The 26,573-nt window shown below is 38.7% G+C and overlaps 1 protein-coding gene across 1 annotated transcript in view; it reads right to left on the bottom strand.

Moving 5' to 3' along the window:
* MMP16 (matrix metallopeptidase 16) overlaps nt 1-26,125 on the bottom strand; it is a 388,312-nt gene extending 362,187 nt beyond the window's left edge. The window contains exon 1 of the mRNA XM_004011852.6: nt 25,613-26,125. Coding sequence (XP_004011901.1) covers nt 25,613-25,744 — 132 coding nt within the window. The 5' untranslated portion in view covers nt 25,745-26,125. The remainder of the gene's footprint in view (nt 1-25,612) is intronic.
* Between the last annotated feature and the right edge of the window lie 448 nt (nt 26,126-26,573).

Raw genomic sequence — 26,573 nt, 5'->3', positions numbered from 1 at the left:
CTTCCACTTAATTTTGAAGCTATCTAAATATTTACCAAAACTCTTTGCCCACCTAAGACTAAACTGTGACTGTGTCATCAAATGAGTCAGTTTGAACTGATTTGTAAAGATATTGTTACACTGTCTGGAATGTATCCTGCAATGATAAGACTTGGGAACAACAACAAAAAAACCTATCAATTTTGTATCTCAGAAAACAAATAAAAGCCCTTGTTGGTCAAAAAGTCATTCCTCCCTAACCTTGAATAAAAGAGTTTATAAAGGCGTTCATCAATGACAGCTTGTATGAGAAACATCAGAACTTGGAAACATATGGCCTTTTCTATATGCGTTCTGTGGCTGCAGTCCTTGTTTTTACCAACATATAGGCAGAGGCTTTAATATCTACTCTCTGTGTGTACTAGAATAGAGACATGAACTAGAAAGTATATTAATACTTAGGTTTATATTTCTTTCCTATTAAAGTGAATATAAATGTCTGCCATGTTGGAAAATGCCAAAAATTTTACATTAAAAACGTAGAAGCAGTCTAGACCATATGCAAGTGATCTCTCTGGAAAAAAGTGGCTGGCATCTTCATAGTATTAACTACCAAATACATTCTATCACAGAAGATTGATCTGAATTCTATTATACTCCACTCATATCTCTTAAATTGTGAGATTCAAACGTTCCTTATTAAAATATCATTCAATAATTATCTGATAGAAATTGTATATTCACTCCCTCAAACTCTCACTGGAGAAAGAGAGAATGAGGGAGTGCATGGGAAAATGCATAAGCCTTAGAGTACTCTAAGATTGGGGAAAAAAAAAAAAGCTGTACATGAAAGGCTTGCTCTTAATGAGTCTGGAATTAGAGTAACTCTTCTAACAGCTAGTAAAATGCCATCAGTCATGAACATAGAACTGACTTTGAAACAATGGGAGAAACAAAAAGAACCACAAAGTTTACTATCTGCTGGGGTGAATTGAAAGGTGTGGAGAAACAGGGGGCTGAAAGATTAACGTGAGAGGAGGAATCACTTAAATTTTTACTTTTGCCTTAGATTAACCCATTAAAATTTAATCAGTCATTTACTTCATCATAAAAACCACCTCATCCTTTATGTTAAACCTAGCTTAATAAAAGACTAGGATTACCTCTCACAGGGGTCCATTCAATAATTCTAGAAAGTGAAGTCGCTCAGTCCTGTCCGACTCTTTGCGAGGAGCCCACCAGGTTCCTTTGTCCATGGGATTTTCCAGGCAAGAATACTGGAGTGGGTTGCCATTTCTTTCTCCAGTAGATCTTCCTGACCCAGGGACTGAACCCTGGTCTTCGACATTGTAGGCAGACACTTTACCGTCTGAGCCACCAGGAAATAATTTTAAAGCAAAGGACAAATACTCATTTTTCTGCAATGCTGATCATTTTATGGATAATGAGCAATGGGACAGAAAAGTCCTTTCTCAGCCTTCTCTTGTTCCACAAATATTTCATGTTCTCAACTGCTCTCCGTATATCTACAATAAGTCATATTTATAAAAGACCTAAAAAAGAACTCTTAAGAGTTTTGACTGATTCTTTTCTGGAAGAGGAAAAACAGCCATCTCCTTTAATATCACTCTGACTTATTTGCTATAAAGTTTTAAAGTAAGATGGAAATCTCTAGATTTATATAAGAAGCTAGCTATTTCCCCAAATCATTCAGAAAGCTGTTTCAATACAGGCATGAATACATATGTTGCATTCCAATCCTTTCCATAAATATGTGTGAATACAGCATTGTGCATGTATAGTTACAAACCTGTCTAATTGTAATATTATATATGTGTACACCCGTGGTGGATTCATGTTGATGTATGGCAAAACCAATATAAAGTAAAAAAAATAAAAAAAAAAAATTTAAAACACCAAATAAAATAAATAAATTTAAACAAAGGTGAAATGAAGACACTATTTTATAGTGGGTAGAATGAGTGACCATCTTGCCACTGAGGAAGAAAGCATTTTTCAAGTAAAATTATTTGGGACAGAATGAATTTGTCAAAGTCTGAATTTAGAAGGCATTTGGTAATAATCTTATGTTTTCTCCCTATGGTTCTGCCCCATTAAAACTTGTTTTTAGGAAATATATAAAGAATAAATTCATATATCAATATTCAAATGTCTGAAACATTTTATTGTTTCACAAGGTATTTTCATCAACAGAGGGCCAGAGCCCAAATAATATTAACATTTCCAATCCATATTACAACAGTAATTTCTGTAATTTGGTGGTGACATCACCAATTCAATGACATGAGTTTGAGCAAACTCCAGGAGATGGTGAAGGACAGGGCAGCCTGGTGTGCTACAGTCCATGGGGTTGCCAAGAGTCAGACACAACTCAGCGATTGAACAACCACCACCGTAGCAAAATGCCCATTTTTCAGTAACAGCACAGTTCTTCATAAACCCTCACAAGAACGCTGGAGTCCGAAGCCCTGTTTTCTACTCTGCTTTCTGTCATGAACTTTCTGTGAAGCCTGCGGTGAAGTCATGTCCACAAACATGTCCTGAGACTCCTCATCCAGAAAAGCACTGATCTAGATTATGGTGAAATTCCCAACACTAAATATACAGACTGGGGGTAGGGGGTAGCGTGCAAAGAGCAACAGTCTCAACAATTTGCCGTCACCTCTCACATGAAATCAGTCAAAGAAGTTTCAGGAGAAAACAATGTATTTATGTTTTAACTGTTGAATACAAATAAAGAGTGCAAATCCAAAAAATAATTTAAGGCTTAAACACAAACTTAAGTCTCTTGGATTTGTGTTTTCTCAGTCATACTAACTCAAAACTCTACCTGGTTTATTTCAATTTCTGTTTTTGTTATAGAGCGATCTCTGCATCATGACTCTTCTTCCTCTTTCTCAACTGAAACTTCACTCCAAGTTAGGGCACAACCCTACAGCAGAAGGCATATCTTAATCCTAACCTGTCCAGAGAAATGGAGGGAAAACGACAGTGAACTGAAAATGGAAGTGAAAGATAGTCAGGAAGGTACGCGCAAAAGTGTGTGTACTGAGGGCGGCACAGCTGGAAATGAAGAAGCGGAGAGGAAACAGATAAAAGGGGAGAGCAGAAAGAAAAAAGGAGGAGATAAATTAATTCCCCTGCTTCAGACCTCTACAGCTGAAGGTCTGTACAATAGGCAGGACGCACGTTTCTAAGGCAAGCGCTATTCCTCCCCTATCCATCTGTATTATGAGCTGCCATTCATGGATCCCAAAAATTACCTCCAGCTACAGGAATAGGCATGTGATTCAAACTGGGCTAATCGGAAAACCTTTCCTGAGAGTTTTACATAGTTGAACGGGAAGTGTATGCATATGGACAGAGGGAAGTTATTTTCTCCCAGAAATGTGGTAAAGAAAAATGGTTGCCAGCTGATAGAAAACCCACACCACATGGATAAAAAATGATCTGCAGCAAGAGAGAAGGAAGCCAACCAAGAGACAGAAATAGAGATGTGGGTAAGAGAGAAAGCTCTGCAGAGGTCTCAGCTTTAATATATCTGCAGCTGCCCCAGGCGGACTTGGTCAGCCCTTCTGCACAATCTGTGAACTATACTAGTATTTTCCAACGCACCTCCTCTGTGGCACAGGGTAGTTCAAATTAGCTTTCTCTGCATGAACAAAAGTCTAGAATAAAATGCCCAAAGTCATCACAAAATTAATCAATTTTTTTTGTTTTATACAAAAATTGATTTTTGTCTACCTAACCCCTGTGATATTCATGGAAATACTACAATAAATAACTCAGAGAGTCAAACTTTCAAGGAAACTACCAAGAAATACTAAAAGACAAACCCATGCTAAAATCAAGGAGTAAAGAACATTAATAATAAGACAAACTTCAATTTCTTATCATGCTAAAAATACCGTGACGTTATCATCAATCTTAATTTAAAGGCAATATACAGAGATTCTAGAAGTAACTATCCTGGATAAAGCAACTAGGATTTTAATTATTTTAAAGGCTGCTGCTGCTGCTACTGCTGCTGCTAAGTCGCTTCAGTCGTGTCCGACTCTGTGCGACCCCATAGATGGCAGCCCATGAGGCTCCCCCCTGGATTCTCCAGGCAAGAACACTGGAGTGGGTTGCCATTTCCTTCTCCAATGCATGAAAGTGAAAAGTGAAAGTGAAGTCGCTCAGTCGTGTCCGACTCAGCGACCCCATGGACTGCGGCCCACCAGGCTCCTCCGTCCATGAGATTTAAAGGCTAATGATGGAGAATTGAAAACAAATGGGTCTTCATTTCCCCTAAAGTCAGATTAAAGACAATGCATCTAGCATCACAATACTTATTTAATACTACTTTGGAAGAACTAGTCAGTGCAATTACCCAAAAGAATGAATTAGAGAAAAAGTGAGGAGGTATAAATTATCTTTGCATATAAATAACATAACTATGTACTTAGACAAATGAAGAGATTCTGCAGAAGGATTATATGATACAATATGATTTAAAAAGGTATTTACTTAAAATAATATATAAGAAGTCAATAGCTTTTCTTTAAATATAGAAGTTCCCATTCTAAATAGCAACAGAAAAGAAAAAATATTAACTCCCTGTCTAAAGAAACCTGGAAAACACTACCGAAGAGAATAAGAGAAATTGCTTGGTGTTTTCCCAGGAAGGCTTAAATAGATGAGTGGACAAAATTATACTCAGAAACTAGCTAAGATATATGTAAAAATTAATATATAATTAAGTGATTAAGTGAAACTCGCTTAGTTGTGTCCGACTCTCTGTGATTCCATGGGCTTGAGCCCGCCAGGCTCCTTGGTCCACGGAACTCTCCAGGTAAGAACACTGGAGTAGGTTGCCATTTGCTTCTCCAGGATCTTCTGGCCCCGGGTTTCCAGCATCTAAGCCACCAGGAAAGTCCAATATATAATAAAGGCAGCATTTAAATCAGTAAAAATATCATAGGTTGAATTACTGGTCCAGTTCTCCACTTCTCCTACACCAGAACTCTTGCCCTGGCCACCAGAGACAATGTGCACATCTGAACTTGACCTTGGGCCTTGTCAAGTAACCAGCTTTTGCTTTAAGTAAAAAACCACATGCTAGTTATGAAGCTAAGAACTGATGTGGCCACGTGCTCTCCAGTGTTTCTGCCATGTCCAAGGGGATATGTTCCCGTTTGTCGCTGGTTCCAAGGGCATGTGAGATGTACTGGGCAGAGCTGCCCTAGCCAAGCTATATGAAATGGAAGTGCTCTCAGCCTTCCAACCCATCAACCAAACCAAATTTGTCGTAAGCCATTCTATTTATCATTATTAGTTCTCAATAACCTATGTGGTATACAGGAAAAGACATTATTCAGTCAATAGCACTGAAGCACTGGTTCATCAGTTTTAGGGAAGTCATGAGTTATATTCCAATTTTAGTACCTATACCAAAAGCATTTTATGTAAATCAAAGATTTAGACAGAAAAAATTAAGACCAAAACAATTTCTTCAAAAACAGATTTGAAATGCTGAAGAGTTTCTGAAGCATGATACAAAACTAAAAGCCACAATATAAATGACTAATTAACTTTAAAAAATGAATTAGCAAAATATATCCACAAATTCATTTTATCATGCACCACACAGAGAAAGGGTCAATTTTATAAATAAATCTGCAGGAAGTTTTATAAGTCAGTAAGAAAACAAGCCTAAAGAAAATGGCAGGAAAAAGGTCTTACAATAAAATTGATAACAATAAAGAATAAATTGATTAAAATATTTTAAATGTCATATGTTTATATTAGTTTACATTTGTACAAAAATTAATTTTTCACCCATCAGATTTGGAAAATATATTAAGTGTATAGGTAGGTGTGTGGAGAATCAATCATGCTAAAGCATCTTGATAAATATTAAATTTATGTATTTAGGGATAGCAATTTGGCAGAACATACCAAAATTATAAATAAGTATATAATCATTAATGCAGTAATTCTACTTCTGGAAACTTTGCTAGATAAACTCACACATGCTGAGATAAGCATACTGTATTATTGTTTATAATAGAAATAACTTTGAAAATGGCCTATTTGTACAGCAAATAGCTCTAGTTAGATAAATTGCCATATATGTCAGTTATAAACAAGTATATATAAAGTTATATATAAGTATGAGGTTATTCTATATGCACTGATACGAAAAATTCTTCAAAGTGTATTGTTCTGTCAAAATGTATAGACTATTTTAAATAGTGTATTCCCATAAGAAAAGAAGAAAGAAGGAACACAGGACGGAATGAATTGTGTGTCTCTGTGTGTCTATAAGGTTTCTGGAAGTTACTCAAGTACGTGGAGAAAAGAAAATCAGGTTTTTAAAAAAATAAAATGCAACTGAAAACCCTTAGGTCTTTCGTGTTGCAGGCAGATTCTTTACCATCTGAGCCACCGGAGAAGCCCTTTAGGCAGATGGTTATCTCAGCCAAGAGAGGCAGTGAGTTTGCCATTCCTGTGCTGGGCTCAGTCGCTCAGTTGTGTCCAGCTCTTGTGAGCCCATGGACTGTAGCCCGCCAGGCTCCTCTGTCCATGGGCCTTCTCCAGGTAAGCATACTGGGGTGGGTTGCCATGCCCTCCTCCAGGGGATCTTCCCAGCCCAGGGACTGAACCTAGTTCTTCCACATTCTGGGTGGATTCTTTAATATCTGAACCACTAGGGAAGGCCAAGAATACTGGAGTGGGCAGCCTATCCCTCTCCAGGAGAACTTCCCGAGCCAGGAATCGAACTAGGGTCTCCTGTATGGCAAGCGGATTCTTCACCAGCTGAGCTAGCAAGGAAGCCCTTGCCATTACTAACATAATGCTCTAATGGGAGACTCATTTTTCCTGTTAAATGCTAAAGTAAATAAGGGAATGTTTCATATTCAAAAGACTATATTTCCTCTCCTCTTAAGGAAGATGTTGGAGAAGGAAATGGCCATCCACCCCAGTATTCTTGCCTGGAGAATCCCATGGACAGAGGAGCCTCATGGGCTACAGTCCATGGGGTCACATAGAGTCAGACACTACTGAGTGACTAACACTTAAAACCTATGTAACCTAGACAGACAGCACATGTATCAGTGAAAGACTAAAGAAAGCCTTGTGCATTCTCTGTTCTTACTCTGCCAATTAATAACATGTAGGTTTCCAGCAAGATAAAATTCACCCAATTTTAACATCTCTTGAGTCGGTTCTTTATGGGTCTTCAATACTGTGCTTGTTAGAACACTAATGATGATCTAATTTTAATGTAAGTTACTTAAAAGAAATTCAAATTATTATGTGATTATTCACTCTCAGGTTTTACATGCTAATGGATGCAAAGTTGACCACATATCAACAAATTATTTCTCACCAGCATAAGTAAAAGAGGGATTGAAATGATTTTAAATGTCTCGAGAAATACAAGTAAAATTTGTTTTTGCTCTTTCTTGAATATTCTTTTGCATAAGTTGATATTTATTAACAGTAATAACTATAACTGAAGTCACTGAATCAGAGCAAAGTTATCTTCCTTTTAAATTTTCAGAGGTATATTCTAAAACACGTATCTGCAACCAGTGACCAATTTCACATCTTTTTTAATGCTAAGCCATAACCTTGTCTAACTCAGTGAAACTATAAGTCATGCCGTGTAGACATGTCAAGACAGACGGGTCATGGTGGAAAGTTCTGACAGAATGTGGTCCACTGGAGAAGGGAATGGCAAACCACTTCAGTATTCATGTCTTGAGAACTCCATGAACAGTATGAAAAGGCAAAAAGATAGGACCCTGAAAGATGAACTCCCCAGGTTGGTAAGTGCCCAACATGCTACTGGAGATCAGTGGAGAAATAACTGCAGAAAGAATGAAGAGATGAGGCCAAAGCAAAAACAATACCCAGTTGTGGATGTGACTGGTGATGGAGGTAAAGTCTGATGCTGTAAGAACAATATTGCATAGGAACCTGGAATGTTAGGTCCATGAATAAAGGAAAATTGGAAGTGGTCAAACAGCAGATGGCAAGAGTGAACATGGACATTTCAGGAATCAGAGAACTAAAATGGGACAGAATGGGCAAATTTAATTTAGATGACCATTATATCTACTACTGTGGGCAAGAATCCCTTAGAAGAAATGGAGTAGCCATTATGGTCACTAAAAGAGTCCAAAATGCAGTAGTTGGATGCAATCTCAAAATGACAGAAAGATTTCTGTTCACTTCCAGGGCGAACCATTCAATGTCACAGTAACCCAAGTCTGTGCCCCAACCACTAATGCCAAAGAAGCTGAAGCTGACTGGTTCTATGATGACCTACAAGACCTTCAAGAACTAACAGCAAAAAAAGATGTCCTTTTCATCATAGTGGGCTGGAATGCAAAAGTAGAAATTCAAGGGATAACTGAAGTAAAAGGTCAGTTTGGCCTTGGAGTACAAAATGAAGCAGGGCAAAGGCTAACAGAGTTTTGCCTAGAGAACCCACTGGTCACAGCAAACACCCTCTTCCAACAACACAAGAGTCGAGTCTACATAAGGACATCACCAGATGGTGAATACTAAAATCAGACTGATTATATTCTTTGCAGCCAAAAATGTAGAAGCTCTATATAGTCAACAAAAACAAGCCCAGGAGCTGACTGTGGCTCAGATCATGAACTCCTTATAGCAAAATTCAGACTTAAATTGAAGAAAGTAGGGAAACCCACTAGACCATTCAGGTATAACCTAAATCAAATCCCTTATGATTATACAGTGGAAGTGAGAAATAGATTCAAGGTATTAGACCGATAGACAGAGTGCCTGATGAACTATGGAAGGAGGTTCGTGACATTCTACAAGAGACAGGGATCAAGACCATCCCCAAGGAAAAGAAACACAAAAACGCAGGATGGTTGTCTGAGGAGGCCTTACAACTAGCTGTGAAAAGAAGAGAAGCTAAAGGTAAAGGAGAAAAGGAAAGATATACCCATCTGAATGCAGAGTTCCAAAGAAAAGCAAGGAGAGATAAGAAAGCCTTCCTCAGCGATCAATGCAAAGAAATAGAGAAAAACAACAGAATGGGAAAGACTAGAGATCTCTTTAAGAAAATTAGAGATACCAAGGGAACATTTCAAGTAAAGATGGGCACAATAAAAGACAGAAATGTTATGGACCTAACAGAAGCAGAAGATATTACGAAGAGGTGGCAACAATACACAGAAGAACTATACAAAAAGATCTTAAAGACCCAACAACCATGATGGTGTGATCACTCACCTGGAGCCAGACATCCTGGAATGCAAAGTCAAGTGGGCCTTAGGAAGCATCACTACAAACAAAGCTGCTGGAGGTGATGGAATTCCTGTTGAGCTATTTCAAATCCTCAAAGATGATGCTGTGAAAGTGAGGCATTCAATATGCCAGCAAATCTGGAATATTCAGCAGTGGCCACAGGACTGGAAAAGGTCAGTTTTCATTCCAATTCCAAAGAAAAACAACACCAAATAATGTTCAAACTACTGCACAGTTGCACTCATCTCACATGCTAGCAAATTAATTCTCAAAATTCTCCAAATGAGGCTCCAACAGTATGGGAACCAAGAACTTCCAGATGTTCAAGCTGGGTTTAGAAAAGACAGAGGAAGCAGAGATCAAATTGACAACATCCGCTGGATCACAGAAAAAGCAACAGAATTCCAGAAAAAAATATCTACTTCTACTTTATTGGCTATGTCAAAGCCTCTGACTTTGTGGATCACAACAAACTGGAAACTTCTTAAAGAGATGGGAATATCAGACCACCTTAGCTCCTCATAAGAAACCTGTCTGCAGGTCAAGAAGCAACAGTTAGAACTGGACGTAGAACAACGGATTAGTTCCAAACTGGAAAGGAGTACGTCAAGGCTGTATATTGTCACCCTGCTTATTTAACTTACAGGCAGAGTATATCATGTGAAATGGCAGGCTGCATGAAACACAAGCTGGAACCAAGACAACTGGGAGAAATATCAATAACCTCAGATATGCAGATGATACCACCCTTATGGCAGAAAGTGAAGAAGAACTAAAGAGCCTCTTGATGAAAGTGAAAGAGGAGAGTGAAAAAGTTGGCTTAAAGCTCAACATTCAGAAAACAAATTTCATGGCATTCGGTCCAGTCACTTCATGGCAAATAGATGGAAAAACAGTGGAAACACCAGCAGACTTTATTTTGGGGGGCGGGGGGGCTCCAACATCACTGCAGATGGTGACTGCAGCCATGAAATAAAAAGATGCTTACTCCTTGGAAGAAAAGTTATGATCAACCTCAGTTGAGTTCAGTCGCTCAGTCGTGCCCTACTCTTTGCAACCCCATGAATCACAGCACGCCAGGCCTCCCTGTCCATCACCAACTCCGGGAGTTCACTCAAACTCATGTCTATTGAGTCAGTGATGCCATCCAGCCATCTCATCCTCTGTCGTCCCCTTCTCCTCCTGCCCCCAATCCCTCCCAGCATCAGGGTCTTTTCCAATGAGTCTACTCTTTGCATGAGGTGGCCAAAATATTGGAGTTTCAGCTTCAGCATCAGTCCCTCCAATGAACACCCAGGACTGATCTCCTTCAGAATGGACTGGTTGGATCTCCTTGCAGTCCAAGGGACTCTCAAGAGTCTTTTCCAACACCACCTTCAGCGTCAATTCTTCAGCACTCAGCTTGCTTTCTTCACATTCCAAAGCTCACATCCATACGTGACTACTGGAAAAACCATAGCCTTGACTAGACAGACCTTTGTTGGCAAAGTAATGTCTCTGCTTTTTAATATGCTATCTAGGTTGGTCATAACTTTCCTTTCAAGGAGTAAGCATCTCTTAATTTCATGGCTGCAATCACCATCTGCAGTGATTTTGGAGCCTAATTTAGACAGCATATTAAAAAGCAGAGATATTACTCTGCCAACAAAGATCCGTCTAGTCAAGGCTGTTTTTCCAGTAGTCACATATGGACGTGAGAGTTGGACTATAAAGAAAGCTGAGCACCAAAGAATTAATGCTTTTGAACTGTGGTGTTGGAGAAGACTCTTGAGAGTCCCTTAGACTGCAAGGAGATCCAACCAATCAATCTTAGAGGAAATCTGTCCTGAATATTCATTGGAAGAACTGATGATGAAGCTGCAACTCCAATACTTTGGCGACCTGAATCAAAGAGTTGACTCATTTGAAAAGACCCTGATGATGGGAAAGATTGAAGGCAGGAGGAGAAGGGGATGACAGAGGATGAGATGGTTGGATGGCATCACCGACTCAATGGACATGAGTATGAGTAAACTCCAGGAGTTGGTGATGAACAAGGAGGCCTGGCATGCTGCAGTCCATGGGGTTGCAAAGAGTCGGACACAACTGAGTGATTGAACTGAACTGAACTGAACTGAGGGGACAGATTAGAAACATATTGTTGCAATTTATGTCAAAGAGTGTTCTGCCCATGGTTTTCTCTAGGGGTTTTATAGTACCCAGTCTTACATTGAGGTCTTTAACCCATTTTAAGTTCATTTTTGCATACAGTGTTAGAGCATGTTCTAATTTCATTCTTTTACATGCAGCTGTCCAGGTTTCCAAGCACCACTTACTGAAGAAAGTGTCTTTTCACAATTACACATTCTTGCCTCCTTTGTCGTAGCCTAATTGACCGTAAGTGTGTGGATTTATCTGTGGACCTGCTACCCTGTCCCAGTGAACTATGTATCCATTTTTGAGCCTCTACTATTCTGTTTTGATTACTAGCTTTGTCATACAATCTAAAGTCTCAGCTCTGTTCTTTCTCAAGATTGTTTTGGCTACTCAGGGTCTTTTGTGTTTCCATGCAAAGTTCAAAATTGTTTGCCCTCATCCACAAGAAAGAATGAAAAAATGCCATTTGCAGTGACAGGAATGGACCTATAGACGATTGATCACATTAAGTGGAGAAAGAGAAAGACAGATATCACATGGTATCACTTATATGCAGAATCTAACACATGATACAAGCGAACTTATTTACAAAACAGAAGAATAAAAAACAAACTTATGGTTACCAAACAGGACAGCAGAGGGGTCGGAGGATAGATACATTAGGACCTTGATTAATATATACTCACTACTATATATAAAATAGATGTAAGATAAAAAACAAGGACCAATATAGCACAAGTAACTATATTAAGTATCTTAATAACCTACAATGAAAAAGAGTCTGAAAAAGATATATATATGAATGTATATATATATAAAAATACTAACTTAACTATATTTCAATTTTCAAAATGGTTTAAAAAAAGAAAAAATATGAGAATCCAGCAATTTTTTTATGTCAGATATTAAAGGTATTTGAAGAAGAGTAAAACAATGTCTTTTTTGACTACTGTTCTCTTGTAAAACTTTTTTCATAAAAATGTCATCTGTGTTAATATATTAACTTAAAGTTGGTTTTAAATGAATTTCTAAATAAATGCTTTTAAATTTTAGCAGGTTTAATTGTCTAGAACTGTAAACATAGATATAAATCACACAATAACAACTTTCAGAGTTTTCAATAATTTTAGGCCTGTATAGGACCTTTAGTTCGACTGCTGTGCTAAGCCAAGACCGCAGCAGATAAACCTTGAGCTATGAAGCTAGAAAGAGGGGTGGGGCCTGATCATGACAGGTCGCGCAGGCCACGAGACAATATACTGAGTCCAGAACAGGGACACAGAGGCTCCAAGCGGAGCTGGAGCCAAGCACACATGAGAAACGCACAGACTGTTACAGGAAAAGAGACATGCATACAGACATATTCTAGGAAAAGACAGACACGTGTCATAGGAAAGAGACGACTGATTAGAAGTCATTAGTGAAAGGCAGGAAGCTGGGGTATTGGTGCCCACTATTTCACTACTAACACACATGAGGAAGGTGGTGCCTGGTGAGAGAAATCACCGAGGGAGGGCAGTGTAGATAGATTGGCATTTCTCCCTTTCTGTACTGTGCCCTCTTGCTTTTTTGCATGCTTGGTAATTTTTATTATTGGAGGTCAGGCACTGTGAATTTTAACCTATTGGGTACTGGATTTTTGTATTCCCATATATCTTATTGAGTTTAGTTACTAACAAAACGTTTGCTCCTTTAAGGTCTCGCTTTTAAGACTTTTAAAGAAAAATTAGGTCTGTTTTCTAGGGATATTCTTTTTTCCCCACTACTGGAGCCTCTTGATGAAGGTGAAAGAGGAGAGTGAAAAAGCTGGCTTAAAACTCAACATTCATGTTTGGGAAGGCATGTACACCCGTGGTGGATTCATGTCAATGTATGGCAAAACCAATACAGTATTGTAAAGTAAAATACAGTAAAAATCAAAATCTAACAAAAAAATTAATTAACTAATTAATTAATTTAAAAAAAAAAAAACCTAAGATCATGGCATCCGGTCCCAACACTTCATGGCAAATAGATGGGGAAACAATGGAAACAGTGACAGACTTTATTTTCCTGGGCTCCAAAATCACTGCAGATGGTGCCTACAGCCATGAAATTAAAAGATACTTGCTCCTTGGAAGAAAAGCTATAACAAACATAGATAGACAGCATATTAAAAAGCAGAGACATTACTTTGCCAACAAAGGTCCATATAATCAAAGCTATGATTTATCCAGTAGTGATGTATGGATGTGAGAGTTGGACCATAAAGAAAGCTGACCACTGAAGAATTGATGCTTTTGAACTGTGGTGTTGGAGATGACTCTTGAGAGTCCCTTGGATGGCAAAGAGATCAAACCACTCAATCCTAAAGGAAATAAATCCTGAATATTCATTGGAAGGACTGATACTGAAGCTCCAATACTTGGGCCACCTAATGTGAAGAGCCAGCTCATTAGAAAAGACCTTGATGCTAGGAAAGATTGACGGCAGGAGGAGAAGGGGACAACAGAGGCTGCGATGGTTGAACAGCATCACTGACTCTCGATGGACGTGAGTTTGAGCACGCTGCAGGAGAGGGTGAAGGACAGGGAGGCCTGGCACGCTTCACTGCATGGGGTCACAGAGTCGGACATAACGGAGCGACTAAACAAGAACCGCAGCTGGAGCAAGATGTTTCTGAGTCCTCTATCCTCATGTTAATCATGACGTTTCTCAGTGTGGCTGGTGAGAATGGACACTATTCCCAGCCCTGTGTGGTTTGCAGATGGCCCCCTCTGATTCTGGTGATTGATTCTCTCTCTAGCCTGCACCAGTTACTTCAAAGGAAGGTGCAGATCAGTTCCTAATTGAATACTCAAGGGGAATGCCCTGCAGATCTCCAGGCTTGCACTCTACAGAATGTTCCTATCTGGTATTCTGACTTGTAAATTCCAACCTCCTTGACTTCTGCATATGCCCAGCTTCATCTCCTTGATTCAGGGAGTCTGCTTGGCTCTGCCTTCCCTGTATTGTCACCAGGAAACTCTCTCAATGAAGTAAATTGACATAATCAGAGGGCGCATCTTGGGTCACATCTTTCAAGGATGACTATCCTTCATTACCTGATGTCCAATGACTTAAAACCCACTGTTTCATATGTTTTGTCCTTTTTTTTTTAATTTCAGCAAGAGATAGTAAGTCAGAAGCCTATAACGTATCTTGACCCATTATCCTTTACCTCTTTAATCTTAGAACAACCCTTGAGTTGAGTATTATTACCTATATTTTACACATGAGAAAATTGGAATGCAGGGTCAATAACTTGGCTCACTCAAGTTCACTGAGCTTTGGTGATACAGCTGATGTTTAAGCATTTTTTCTCAAAGTTCTTGAACACAGCCATTATAACACACTACCTATAAAGGAAGTGAGAGACAGCTGAATGAATATTTAACACTGACTATGTTTTATAAAATCACCTTTGTAAATTGGTTTAGAAATAGTCTTTCCTTAAAAGGTTCATAAATGGACCAAGTGATCCTTGAAAGCTATCCACAGCAACAAGCTTAAGGACTGAAGTTTTGTTACATCCTTAGTTCAACCACCAAAATGAAGTTCTCACTCCCTCTACAATAAAGACAAATATCAAGCTTATTCTCAAGCAGCGAGCTCTGAGTCACTTCATCTATCTGAAATGATCTATCTATACGTTCTCTTTTACATTACAGTAAAGAAATATATTGGACTTCCTAGATCACACTAGTGGTGAAGAACCTGCCTGCCAATGCAGATAGATGCTGGAGACAAGACTGGGTCAGGAAGATCCCCTGGAGGAGGGCATGACAACCCACTCCAGTGTTCTTGCCTGGAGAATCCCATAGACAGAGGAGCCTGGCAGGCTCCAGTCCATAAGGTCACAAGAGTCAGACATGACTGAAGCCACTTCACATGCACACACAAAGAAATATATTAGAAGTGATTAAATAAACCTGTTTCCTTGTAGCTTCTAACCAATCAAAGCAATACAGAAAAATAATAAACTCCAGAACTCATGACAGTCAGCAGCCATATACATAAACATTCTTTCCCAGCAGGACACGGGAACACAGATCTGACAGGCTTCCCTTTACATGTTCTTAAATGTTCTATTCTTTTGATCCTGGAATGTAATCAGATCTTCCCAAAACCTTCGAAAATCACATTTACTGTGAGGGCAAGCAGCATGACAAATAGGTGAGGAATGAGATGTTATGATTAATTTAATGTTATATATAATTTAGCTATTGTTTGCAATTGAATATAGGTTACCAATTTTCTATGAGTAAAAACCTATAAAGGGTATTAAACAGTAACTTTACATTGAGTACCACATTATCAATCCTGAGTCAACAAATCAAATAAATAACAGTCTATTCAGGTTTTATTCCAGGTAAGTCTCCACACTAGGATGGATTTCACATTTTCTTTATGCATGTCAACGATTCCTTTTTCAGTTTGGAATATACAAGATGTGAACGATGGAAGTGGATTACACTGTCCCTGCTGGAAACCCAGGAGTTAATTCTTGCCTGTTAAGACTTGGTTAAGACCCAGGGCTTCACAGCCAACCTGCCTGCTTTGATTCTGAGCTATTTCACTTCAGAAGAATCCAGAGCTATGTGGCCTTGGCAAGTTCCTCAACATTTCCATACCTCAGATTCCTCAACTGTGAAACAGAAATAGTAGTACTAACTCACAAGATTGTAATAAAATTTAAATGAGTTAAAAGATATGAAACAGAACACTATCAGGCACATAGCAAATGCTCAACCAGTGCTAATTAACATCGCTTTTATTATCATCAAAATAAGGTGTTCGATGAAATCAGTTCCACGCACGTCCATTTTACTGGTTATTTGGACCTTGTCTAATTAGAATATTATGCCAGCATATAATTGCTTCTATATTCCCAGCTATAGGCAAGAATGAGGAAACAGATAAACCCTGTTCTTCAGAAGGAAACCGCTTGGGCTTGTCTCAATACTATCATTACAAAACCTGTGCTATAGTCAAGCAATAAAGAACACAAATCCACTTTATGATTGGTCAAAATAAATCAAAGACTGTTTTAGTAATTTGTCTGAGTCACCCAAGGGACAAATAGCTTCACTCCATCTACATAGTAAGTAGTAAGGAGCAAGTCAGTAAGTTCTATGACAGAGCTGTTGTAATATTAAAACATGCAGATGTCCAAAAGAGTTTCATCTGAAACCGTGAGAGCTTTTTTATAAGTTGATTACCAATATCAGGCAAATCATTGAGTGTACAGTAGATTCTGGAGATTCTTTGAATCTATTCTGTCTTATCCACACTGAAAGAGGAGAGTAAAAAATGTGACTTCTTATAAAATTTTAACCAATTTCCAGGTCAAGTGTCCTGTAATATGGCTAAAACATAAAGTCCCACAAGATTCCAACTAGGGAAAAAAAAAAAAAAAACAAGTAGGACCACAAGAAGGAAGTGGCTTGCAATTATTTAAAGGAGGAATAAATACACAGGTATTAGAAGCCTCACATTCAAATGTCTAACTGCTAAAAACAAGGAGAAACTATTAATACATGGTATGAATTCAGTAGTGAAAAGTTCATGGAAAAACTGCCTCCACTGACATGACTTGGGTCTGAGTGCTTCAGCCACCTGCAGAGGGTCTGCATGCTGCTGAATGCCGCTGACATCACCGCAGGTGCATGCAGTTTGGGGACATGAAATCAAGTTCATAAAAGTATCCCGCTTCCTTGAAAAAAAAAATGGCAGTTTATTTTCTCCTAGTTTGAGCATGACTAAAACAAGGACTCATTGGAAAAGACCCTGATGCTGGGAAAGATTGAAGGTGGGAGGAGAAGGGGATGACAGAGGATGAGATGGTTGGATGGCATCACCGACTCGATGGACATGAGTTTGAGTAAACTCCAGGAGCTGGTGATGGACAGAAAAGCCTGGTATGCTGCAGTCCATGGGGTCGCAAAGAGTCGGATACAACTAAGTGACTGAACTGAACTGAACTGGAAACAAGGAAGGCCTGTAAAATTCCATTCCAGTGAGTAGCCTATTTGGGTTTGTTTATTTGGTCATTTGAATACATCATTCTAAGGACTGTCACTCCTGAGAATATCCGTCTGTGGGTCGATGGCTTACTTCATTTATCCGTATTTCCCTTAATTGACAGATGAGAACCTTTAAAAATCTAAATAATGCTTGTGAGTAAATTATAATATCTTAATTAAATGTTAATATTCCCCAATGCATTAGAGACTGCCCCTTTTTGAACCCCCGCTTATGGAAAAATCTGCTCATCTGAAAACCTGTTAAAGCTGCCTACTTAGAGATAAAATACTGTTTCACACTTCTGTGTCTCATTCCTTACATATATTTTAAAAGATGAAGAGGAAAAACCTATATTTTAAAACATCCTTTCATCAAAAAATATTCATTCGATAAATTCCCCTGGTAAATATTAAAAAATAAAATAACCATAGTCTGATAAGTTTCTGAAGGCAGATTTTTGCTACATATAATCTAAAAGGCATAGTCAAATTAGCTTTATCTCTCCTTTGATCTATCAGACTACAATCATTTCATTCACTTTAGTTAAAGTGAGAATACCAAAAGCACCTACAGTCACTATTATGGATAGTGCTGACTTATTCTACACTTAAAAGGGAGCTATAAAGCAGCCCTACATTATAACCATCTTTGTCATATTGTCATGCCCAGAACTCCCTCCAAATTCCCCCAAAAGTATTAATTTCCTTCTTAGTTCATCAAATATGTAATAACCGGCACCAAGTGGCTATCAGTAAACCTTTAAAGCTCACACATTCAATCATGAATCATTCATTGATTTCCTTAAGCTCCCTATGATTGGCTATGATTCATTTTAAGATATCTAATTGCACCTACTGGCTTTGATTTTTAAACCAACCTCTCCCATTGGAATCTTTAAACAGCTGACTAGCTCCCTCTAGCCTTCTTTTGTATACTACACCCACAGGTCACAGTCAAAGGTTAGGGGCCTGCTGTGGGGTTACTCTCACTCTCTTGGCTAAGCTCCTTACCGTGGCTCATCAAGATATTCCACTGATCCAAACCCAAGGAGGCACGGTGCCAAACGGTAGTGGCGAGACTAACACAAAGAACATCCATTCAGAGCGCTAAATGATAGGAATCAACAGTCAAACACAATTGCATAAATAACCTCAAAATCTATAAATGACTTTCCCAAGGGAAGAAAGCAAAAGAAAAAAATTGAGTGTCACGTCTATTTTTACTTAGCAAATTTATCCTTTTTACCTGGAATATGTCTGCTGTCTGCATAAGCTGCATACTTCATAAAACAAATGCAGTCAGATTTTCACATTCAAAATCAAATGTGAAGAACTAAAATATCCCTCAAAGAGCCAGGTGCCAAAATTATTTTCCACAGGGGGCAAAAGAGACATACAGTATAAGCACTTCATTTCACTATAAAATATGTATATATTTATATATATATAGATAGGTGGATTGAATTTTGAGACTCCTTTCCCCCCCAAAGAAACTATTTTGATCTCATTCCAACTTGCCTTTTTATGACTGAAGTACCACTTGTAGATGATACGTGTTTTTCAAAATAACATCAAGCCATGTTTTTAACATTAAATTTTTAAAGTTTGCTACCTTGGCCAAAAATTGATTTTAAAATTACATATAATTTGCAGCCAGTGTTTTTACTACTCAGCAGAAGGCTAGGATCATTTCCAAAATGGAACGCCCTGTGTCACTACATATGATAACAAATGTTAGCTTTAAGTGGCACATTCTATATTTCCTCATGATAGGCATTTCAGTAAAAAAAAATAAAATCTGAACACGCTACCTTGGCTGTCTAGTTGTCCCCAAATGTACAGGGTAAATACATACAACTCCCCTATCTGGCTATATAAATTAAAGGTTGCAAGTGAATACAACAGAGCATCACATTTGGAAATGGCCTTAGTGACAGGTTAGTTCAAATGTCATTTTGCCCCAGATCAAAGCTATGTTGGTACAAGAACCAAAATTAAAGGCCATGTCCCTTGACCCTCCGTTCTAGGTCTCCATTACCCTATGTTGCTAGTTATCTTCTGTCTCCAGTGTGACATGAACAAGTTGCTTTATTTTAAACTGTACTGTCATTAAATAAACCACTTTAATGTCTTTTTTCTGCCCATCCTCCTCCTTCCCCTATTAATTTAAAAAAAAAGACATGTTCTAAATTTGGGGTACAACATAGAGCTAGCTGAAGTCATATAGCAAATCCTACCCCTACCGTGAATAGGAAGCACTTGGGCATTAAGCCAATTAAAATAAACAGGCTTACTAAATCATAAAGGCCTATTTCTTTTCCATGGTATTAGAAAAGATGAACAGATTTCAGCAAACTCAGTCTTATAAAAGAAGGTGTGAGCTGAACTTGACATTCTATGATAGTAACAGATGACAAGACAAAATGTGAAAATCACATTCTTGAACTAAACTGTCTAAGAAAAACCCACGGGAAGAAAATGTACCGATGTTAGCTTGGTTGACTTTCAATATATTACATTTTGTAAAAATTTTAAAAGTATTAAAATCTTCCTAGACCAGCTGGTATATTCTAACCTGATAGACTTTTCTGTAATTAGATGCTATCACACCAAGTACCTTTGAATCAGCATTTATTTTTACCAAAAACATCTAAAAAGTATGGAGTTAAATATCTATCCACTATCTACCAAATACAATGTCCATCTATTCATTCAATCATCACAATAACCCCCTATGAGAAAAGTACTGTTGGTATCTCTGTTTTAAAGACATGTGCATTGAGGCTCACATAGAATATCTTGTCTATTACTGACTTAATCATTAACTTGCAAGTAAAAGACCTGGGGTTAGAATTCAGGCAATCTGGCACCAGAATACAAGCTCTTTTTTTAAAAAAAATTTCTACTTGCTTTACAATGTTATGTTAGTTTTTTACAAAGTGATTCATTTTATATGCATATATATATATATATACATATATATATATATATTCTTTTTCAGGTCATTTTCCATTATAAAGTCGTACAAGATACCGAATACAGTTCCCTGTGCTATATACTAGGTCCTTGTTGTTTACCTATCTTGTATGTAGTAGTGTGTATCTGTTAACCTTAGACTCCTAATTTATCCCTCCCCTTCTTTTTCCCCTTTGGTAACCATAAATATGTCTATGGGTCTCTTCCTGTTGTGTAAATAAGTTCATGCGTATCATATTTTTAGATTCCACATATAAGTCATACATATGATATTTGTCTTTGTCTTATATACTTCACTTAGTAATGATAATCTCTAGGTCCATCCATGTTGCTGCAAATGACATTATTTCATTCTTTTTTATGGCTGTATAATCAGAACATGTGCTCTTAATCACTATAGTATACCACAATAAAAATGAGCTGATGAATATAAATACATTCACAGATATTTTAAATAAATTGTGATGCAATTTGACATAAAAGAGGACAATCTCAATTTTAAATAAATGTGCTAAAGCCTCAGAAAGCTCCTGAAGGAGCATGATGAAATAAATCTTTCTCTTTGTCAATGAACAAATTTAACTAATTGATTCAAATGTCCAGTGTCTCTTTTTGCAGTCCAGAAATAATTTCAACTGGTCATTGACCAAATATTCTGAGGAGGTACATTTTGAGTAGTACTCTGAAGTAAGTCAGGCCTTAAAAATAAATTTATGTAAAATAATTGATTAATCCAACTTAAGAGAAAATACTTATACCACTGAAAAAGTACATTGAAATTTTCTTCTGTTCCTAACCTGAAACAGCATGAAAAAGAAAGAGGAACTTAGCTCTGTCACTTTTAACCTGACTCTAAAAAGTTATTACTGAAACCAACTCTATAGGAAGAGACTAAAAAAGAAAACCCAGCTGTACAGAGGGATGGGCTTGGATGGTTGTTCTTTGCGGATTTCTCGGGGGTAGTAAGAAACAATATGCCTCACTCGTGTAGGCTCATCTGTAAGCATTTCATGAAAAAACACTAGATTTGGGCAACCTGACCAAGAACACTGAATAGAGAAACACACAGTTAAGGTGGAACACACAGGAGAAGTTGAAGATCCTGGGGACGAGTGAGTCTTCTGGTCTCCTGGTCTCCTGGTCACAGTTCTTGGCCCTGATGATATTCTGAATGGCCAGCACACTTGGGATTCCAAAGCATGGAATCTTGCTGCATGTTAAAAACCTTAATGAATCAGTTATGCAGCACCTGCTATTGACTGGTATAAAACTGTTACAGTGGAGAATTAAAGGATATAGTTAGAGTACCTTATTCAAGGAGGCTGACCAGATAACGTCGTCACCATCCTTCCATTAGCAAATAAAATAATGCATGTCGATTATTTAAGCAAGTGAAAACAAAAACAGGAAAAGATCCCAACATCTGACATTTTAAAGTCTGTAAAATACAATTTTTTACCTCTGAAATGCCTCACCACTAATTACTGCTAAGATTATACGCAGTACAAAGCTAATCCAAGCAAACTCTGAACTTACAGGTAGAGTCAGATAAACCTGAGAAAGGTAAATAAATACTGAAGAAACATATTGCAAGAAACATGTAGAAGGATTACACTCGCAATTCATGGTATTTGTCATAGAATAGCCTTTTGAAATCTAGAATCTCTCTTCTTTAAGAAAGAGACAACGCAAGCAAGTTTTGCTTTATCAGGTTTTTGATATGTGCATCATTCAGAGCATCACGTTTTTATTTTACCATTAAATTGGTTTAAAATAAATTTCCTCACTAGAGGAATAATGTGTGCTATTATTTAAAAAAAATAAAGAACATGTTGTTCACATAAATACTTCACACCTGACAAACTATGAAAGTTGATGATGAAAGTTATTGATTATGAACTATATTCTACCTTAAGTTTCATGATAAAAGTGCTTGCAGTTTTAAGGAGCTCTAGAATCATTAGAATTTCCACTACAACAAGAACATTATTCTAGAGACAAAATGATTTTTTAGAATGTAGAGAGTAACTCAGGATTCTTTGTTAGCATTTAGCTTCTTCTGACTAATGAACACCTCTAATCAAATGGCAACAGTCTTTGAGTTTTCTTTAATATTAACAATGTAGCTCCTTGGCATCATGATAATGATTACACAGAGAAAGGCCCGCTCCCCAAAACTGGATCCAATGATATACAAAAATCAACAAAGGTATACAGAAATGTTAACATTAGAAAGTGTTCTGCCTGAAGTATATAAGGAGGGGGATTTATTGAATGTCTTCCATAGTACTACCTCCGGTAGTGTCTCACCCTTCTTAGCTGTAAGAGATGTTCCTTTTTGCTTCTTAAAAACAAAACAAAAAAACAAAATGCTCTCTTCCTCTGTAACAGGCTTTCATCAGCATATTAACAAATATCTCCTGCTTGAGTAATTAAAAATTTCAAATATTTATACTCTCAAAAATCAGACAGGAAAGAGATAACATGAATAGCTCTAACCAACTTAGTCCCACCTAGGGGGGAGGGAACATAGGTTTTTAAACCTTAAATGGTAGAAAGGAAAAGTATGGGGGTCCCACCAATTGCAAAGTTCAGCAAGAATTAAAGCATTGTAATTGCAGTTGTCAGCACAGAAAGCTTCTCTCAGAAGCTTCATTCCAACTATCATAACTTAGTGTGCCTGCTAGCAAAAAAATTTATGATACAAGCTTCATGCATGATTGATACCATTACTGTTTATTTTAAGACGGTTCACCAATCAAATAAAGCATTCTCAGTGTATATTTTGCAACCAGAGTGGGAAACACTATATAAATGCCTTTTTTGAAGATGTGATGGGTTATTTTTCCCATTAGTGTTTCCTACCAAAAAGAAACATCTAATAAAAGCGAATTAGGCAGAGATTCATGTCAGAAAATATCCTATCATCCTGTGTTCTTTATAGTATGCTGAATTAACTAGCATCTATCCTTATGATTTTTTTAAAATATGAGATTATTATTACACATATATAAGTATATAAACCCAACTAATGATATGTTCAAATGCTTTAAAAAAAACTATTTGGGAATAATGCAAACTCCGAAACATAATCTACTTTAAATCTTAGAAAATCTTCTTTGTATAGATATGGCACACACCTCTTATCTTTCATAATTAAATTTTTGCATTGTGTAATAAATATGGATGACTTAAATAATCTCCAAATGGGGGGAAAAAAAGCTATTTTTTCCATGAACCACTTTTAAACATATATCTTAAAGAGAATGATGGAAATTCTAAAATAAAATCTTGGTTAGCAAAATCATAACTTTTTCTCACATAATAATATCTTCTGGAACTGAATGAGAGATTCAAACTATGAACAAATACAAGCCCATTTATGTTTAGGCTCAAAAGGAAACCTAAAATAATCATCAATACACTGATATTATTCCAATAATCTCTGAAAGCAAATCTAAGACTTTTCGAAAACAGGTAGCCGTGAACCCAGGCTCCCCCTTCCTTTTCAGAGTGAGCAAGATAAAAACTAATGCCTACTTTTAACCACCTCCCAAAACCCCACCTCCCCACCAGCACTCCAATCTGAAGCAATAGGCCCTGCTCTTTTTAACCTTATAAACAGCAGCTTGCCATGTTCATTCCTCTAGTCTATGAACTAATTACTTCTTCATTTCCACATTAAATTATCTCTTAAGTGTTAGAAACAAAAATCCATCTGTGGCATGCAATTCCAAAAGTTCAAACTGGAAACCAAGGAAAGTGTGGACTTAACAGTTCCTTTCCTCTTTGTATTCAGAAAAACAAAGTGGTATTTTTCAAAGGATTTTGGTTTGAATTGGGGTTTTGGTGTAATATGATCATACTTAATATCTGCAAAGTTAGCTTTTGATGACGGCTCTTACTTTTTCAAACACTTTGTTTCTCTACCAACCATCACTACATGCAGTCCTAAGAACAGCTCATACAAATGCAGAATTATATTCAGAATATGCCCTCACATATACCATTTATTATGCACACTTTGTACACAAATCTGTTCTATGAAACATGGTCAAATACTGTGCAACAGGTTCCGCTGTTGTGTAAACACACACTCCCAACAAAATGACAATAAGCTTTAAACAGTCAAAAATATAGGGGGAAGAAAATCACATTAGTCTTCAGAGACTTAATCATAATTCTTTTGAGGTGACAGACCTAACCAAAAAGAGTATACTTTGTCTTTACAAAGACAATAAGCCCTTCTTATTTGTATTCCGCCCTGTAGGTGATAAACTGACTAAAAACCAGGTGTACACAAGGTTCCATTGATGCACTGCACCGTACTGACTTTAGTGCTGAGTTGATGACAGGAAGAGTACTTTGGCAGAGCTCTGACAAGTCGTTATCCTTAAGTTCCCTTTTGCTTTGTGTCTGTCGGTTCCCAAAGCTATCCACGTAAAACAAATGGCAATCTACATTCTCTCTGTTTTGCCATGAGAGCGTGAAATCCAATTAAAGACACACCTCAGAACTACTACACTGGGTCACATTTATTTTCACTTGGCGGGGGAGGGGAAGAGAAGACACTTTAAAATGAGACGCTTTCATGCCCTCTGTGTAGCCAGATCCAGTTACACTGTATTAAGTTATGTCTAAATGAGAAAAAGATTCTGTCTAGGCAAGTGTTTTATCACCAAGCCATGTTATTAAACAGATCAAGGATTCCCACGCTCTCCTCTAGACTCTTTGATTTTTAACCTCCTTTGTTAGGCACAAAACACAGGGAGAAAGATTTCAGGAACAATACCAAGGCAGCAAGCACATGATGCCAAGCAGTGAAATCTGTGTTACCCGAGCAGAAGCAGCTTATTTATCACCAACTCAGACTGCTTTTATTCGACTACACGTTTGCTCTAGGTAGGCGTTCGCCTCCTTCCTTGGTAAAAAGAATGGACTGGCCACGATCGTGTCTTTGAGCGCGCAGCCCCGCGCTTTGTGCTGCCGGGGATAACGGAATCTGTCTCAGGCGCATCCATCACCTAAGACGCAGGGAAACTCAACACGGGTCCCGGCGGCTGGAAGGGGAACAACGTCTGCAGCCCCCGGGGGCCGGGGGCTACCGGGATCCAGGGAGCGGACGGAACGGTCCGGGGAGCAGCCCCGGCGAAGGGGAGGGAAGGAAGCCCCGGCGCTCTTACCTCCACATTGAAATACTGCTCAGTTCCGCACACGGTAGCACATAAAATCCAAAGCAAGGTTTGCAAGTACAATATCCCCGAATGGTGCACGAAATCCAGCCGTCTCCCAGTGCTGGAGGTGAGTACGCTCATAGTGAACTGTGCCTCCGCGGATGGCCTGAATCCCCCCGGGCTTCTCGTCTCTCCCCGCTCCTGGTTTTCCCTCGGAAGTCCTCGGTGGGCGAGGAGCCTGCAGGTTCACCCGACGCCGGGCAGGGGAGGGAACGCGGCCCCCGCGCCTGGCAGCCCCGGAGAAGCCGCGGCGGAGGCAGCTTAGCAGCAGCTCGCCTTCACCATCCTCGGGGGCCCGTGGCGCCCAGGTTCCCCCGCGGGGCCGCCTCTAGGCTCCAAGTCGCCGCCGCCGCCTCAAGCCCGAGCGTCCGCCGCCCCCGCCGCCGCCGCCGCCGCCGCCGCCGCCTCCCGCTGCGGGCAGGGCCTCGCCGCTCCGGCTCCCTCGGCTGCGCCGTCCCTCTCCCCGCGCCCTCCGAACGCGCGGCCGGAATCTACATAGCTCCGCCTTCCTGGGGTCCGCCCCACTCCCGGGCTCGGCGCTCGCGCGCGCGCGCGCACACACACACACACACACACACACACACACAACCGGACACGCGCACACACACACATATCTGCACACGAGCACACAGATACACACATACATCTGCACAGGAACACACACATACACATACTTCTGCACACGAACACACACATCTGCACAGGAACACACACATACACACACATCTGCACACGAACACACACATACACACATCTGCACAAGAACACACATACATACAAACACATCTGCACACGAACACACACATACACACATCTGCACACGAACACACATACACATCTGCATAGGAACACACACATACACACATCTGCACACGAACACACACATCTGCACATCCGCACACGAGCATAC

Source organism: Ovis aries, chromosome 9 (genome assembly GCF_016772045.2).
Source record: "Ovis aries strain OAR_USU_Benz2616 breed Rambouillet chromosome 9, ARS-UI_Ramb_v3.0, whole genome shotgun sequence".
In the NCBI taxonomy this organism is placed as follows: domain Eukaryota; kingdom Metazoa; phylum Chordata; class Mammalia; order Artiodactyla; family Bovidae; genus Ovis; species Ovis aries.
The sequence above is the reverse complement of the archived record's forward strand: the minus strand, read 5'-3'. Positions and strand labels throughout refer to the sequence as shown.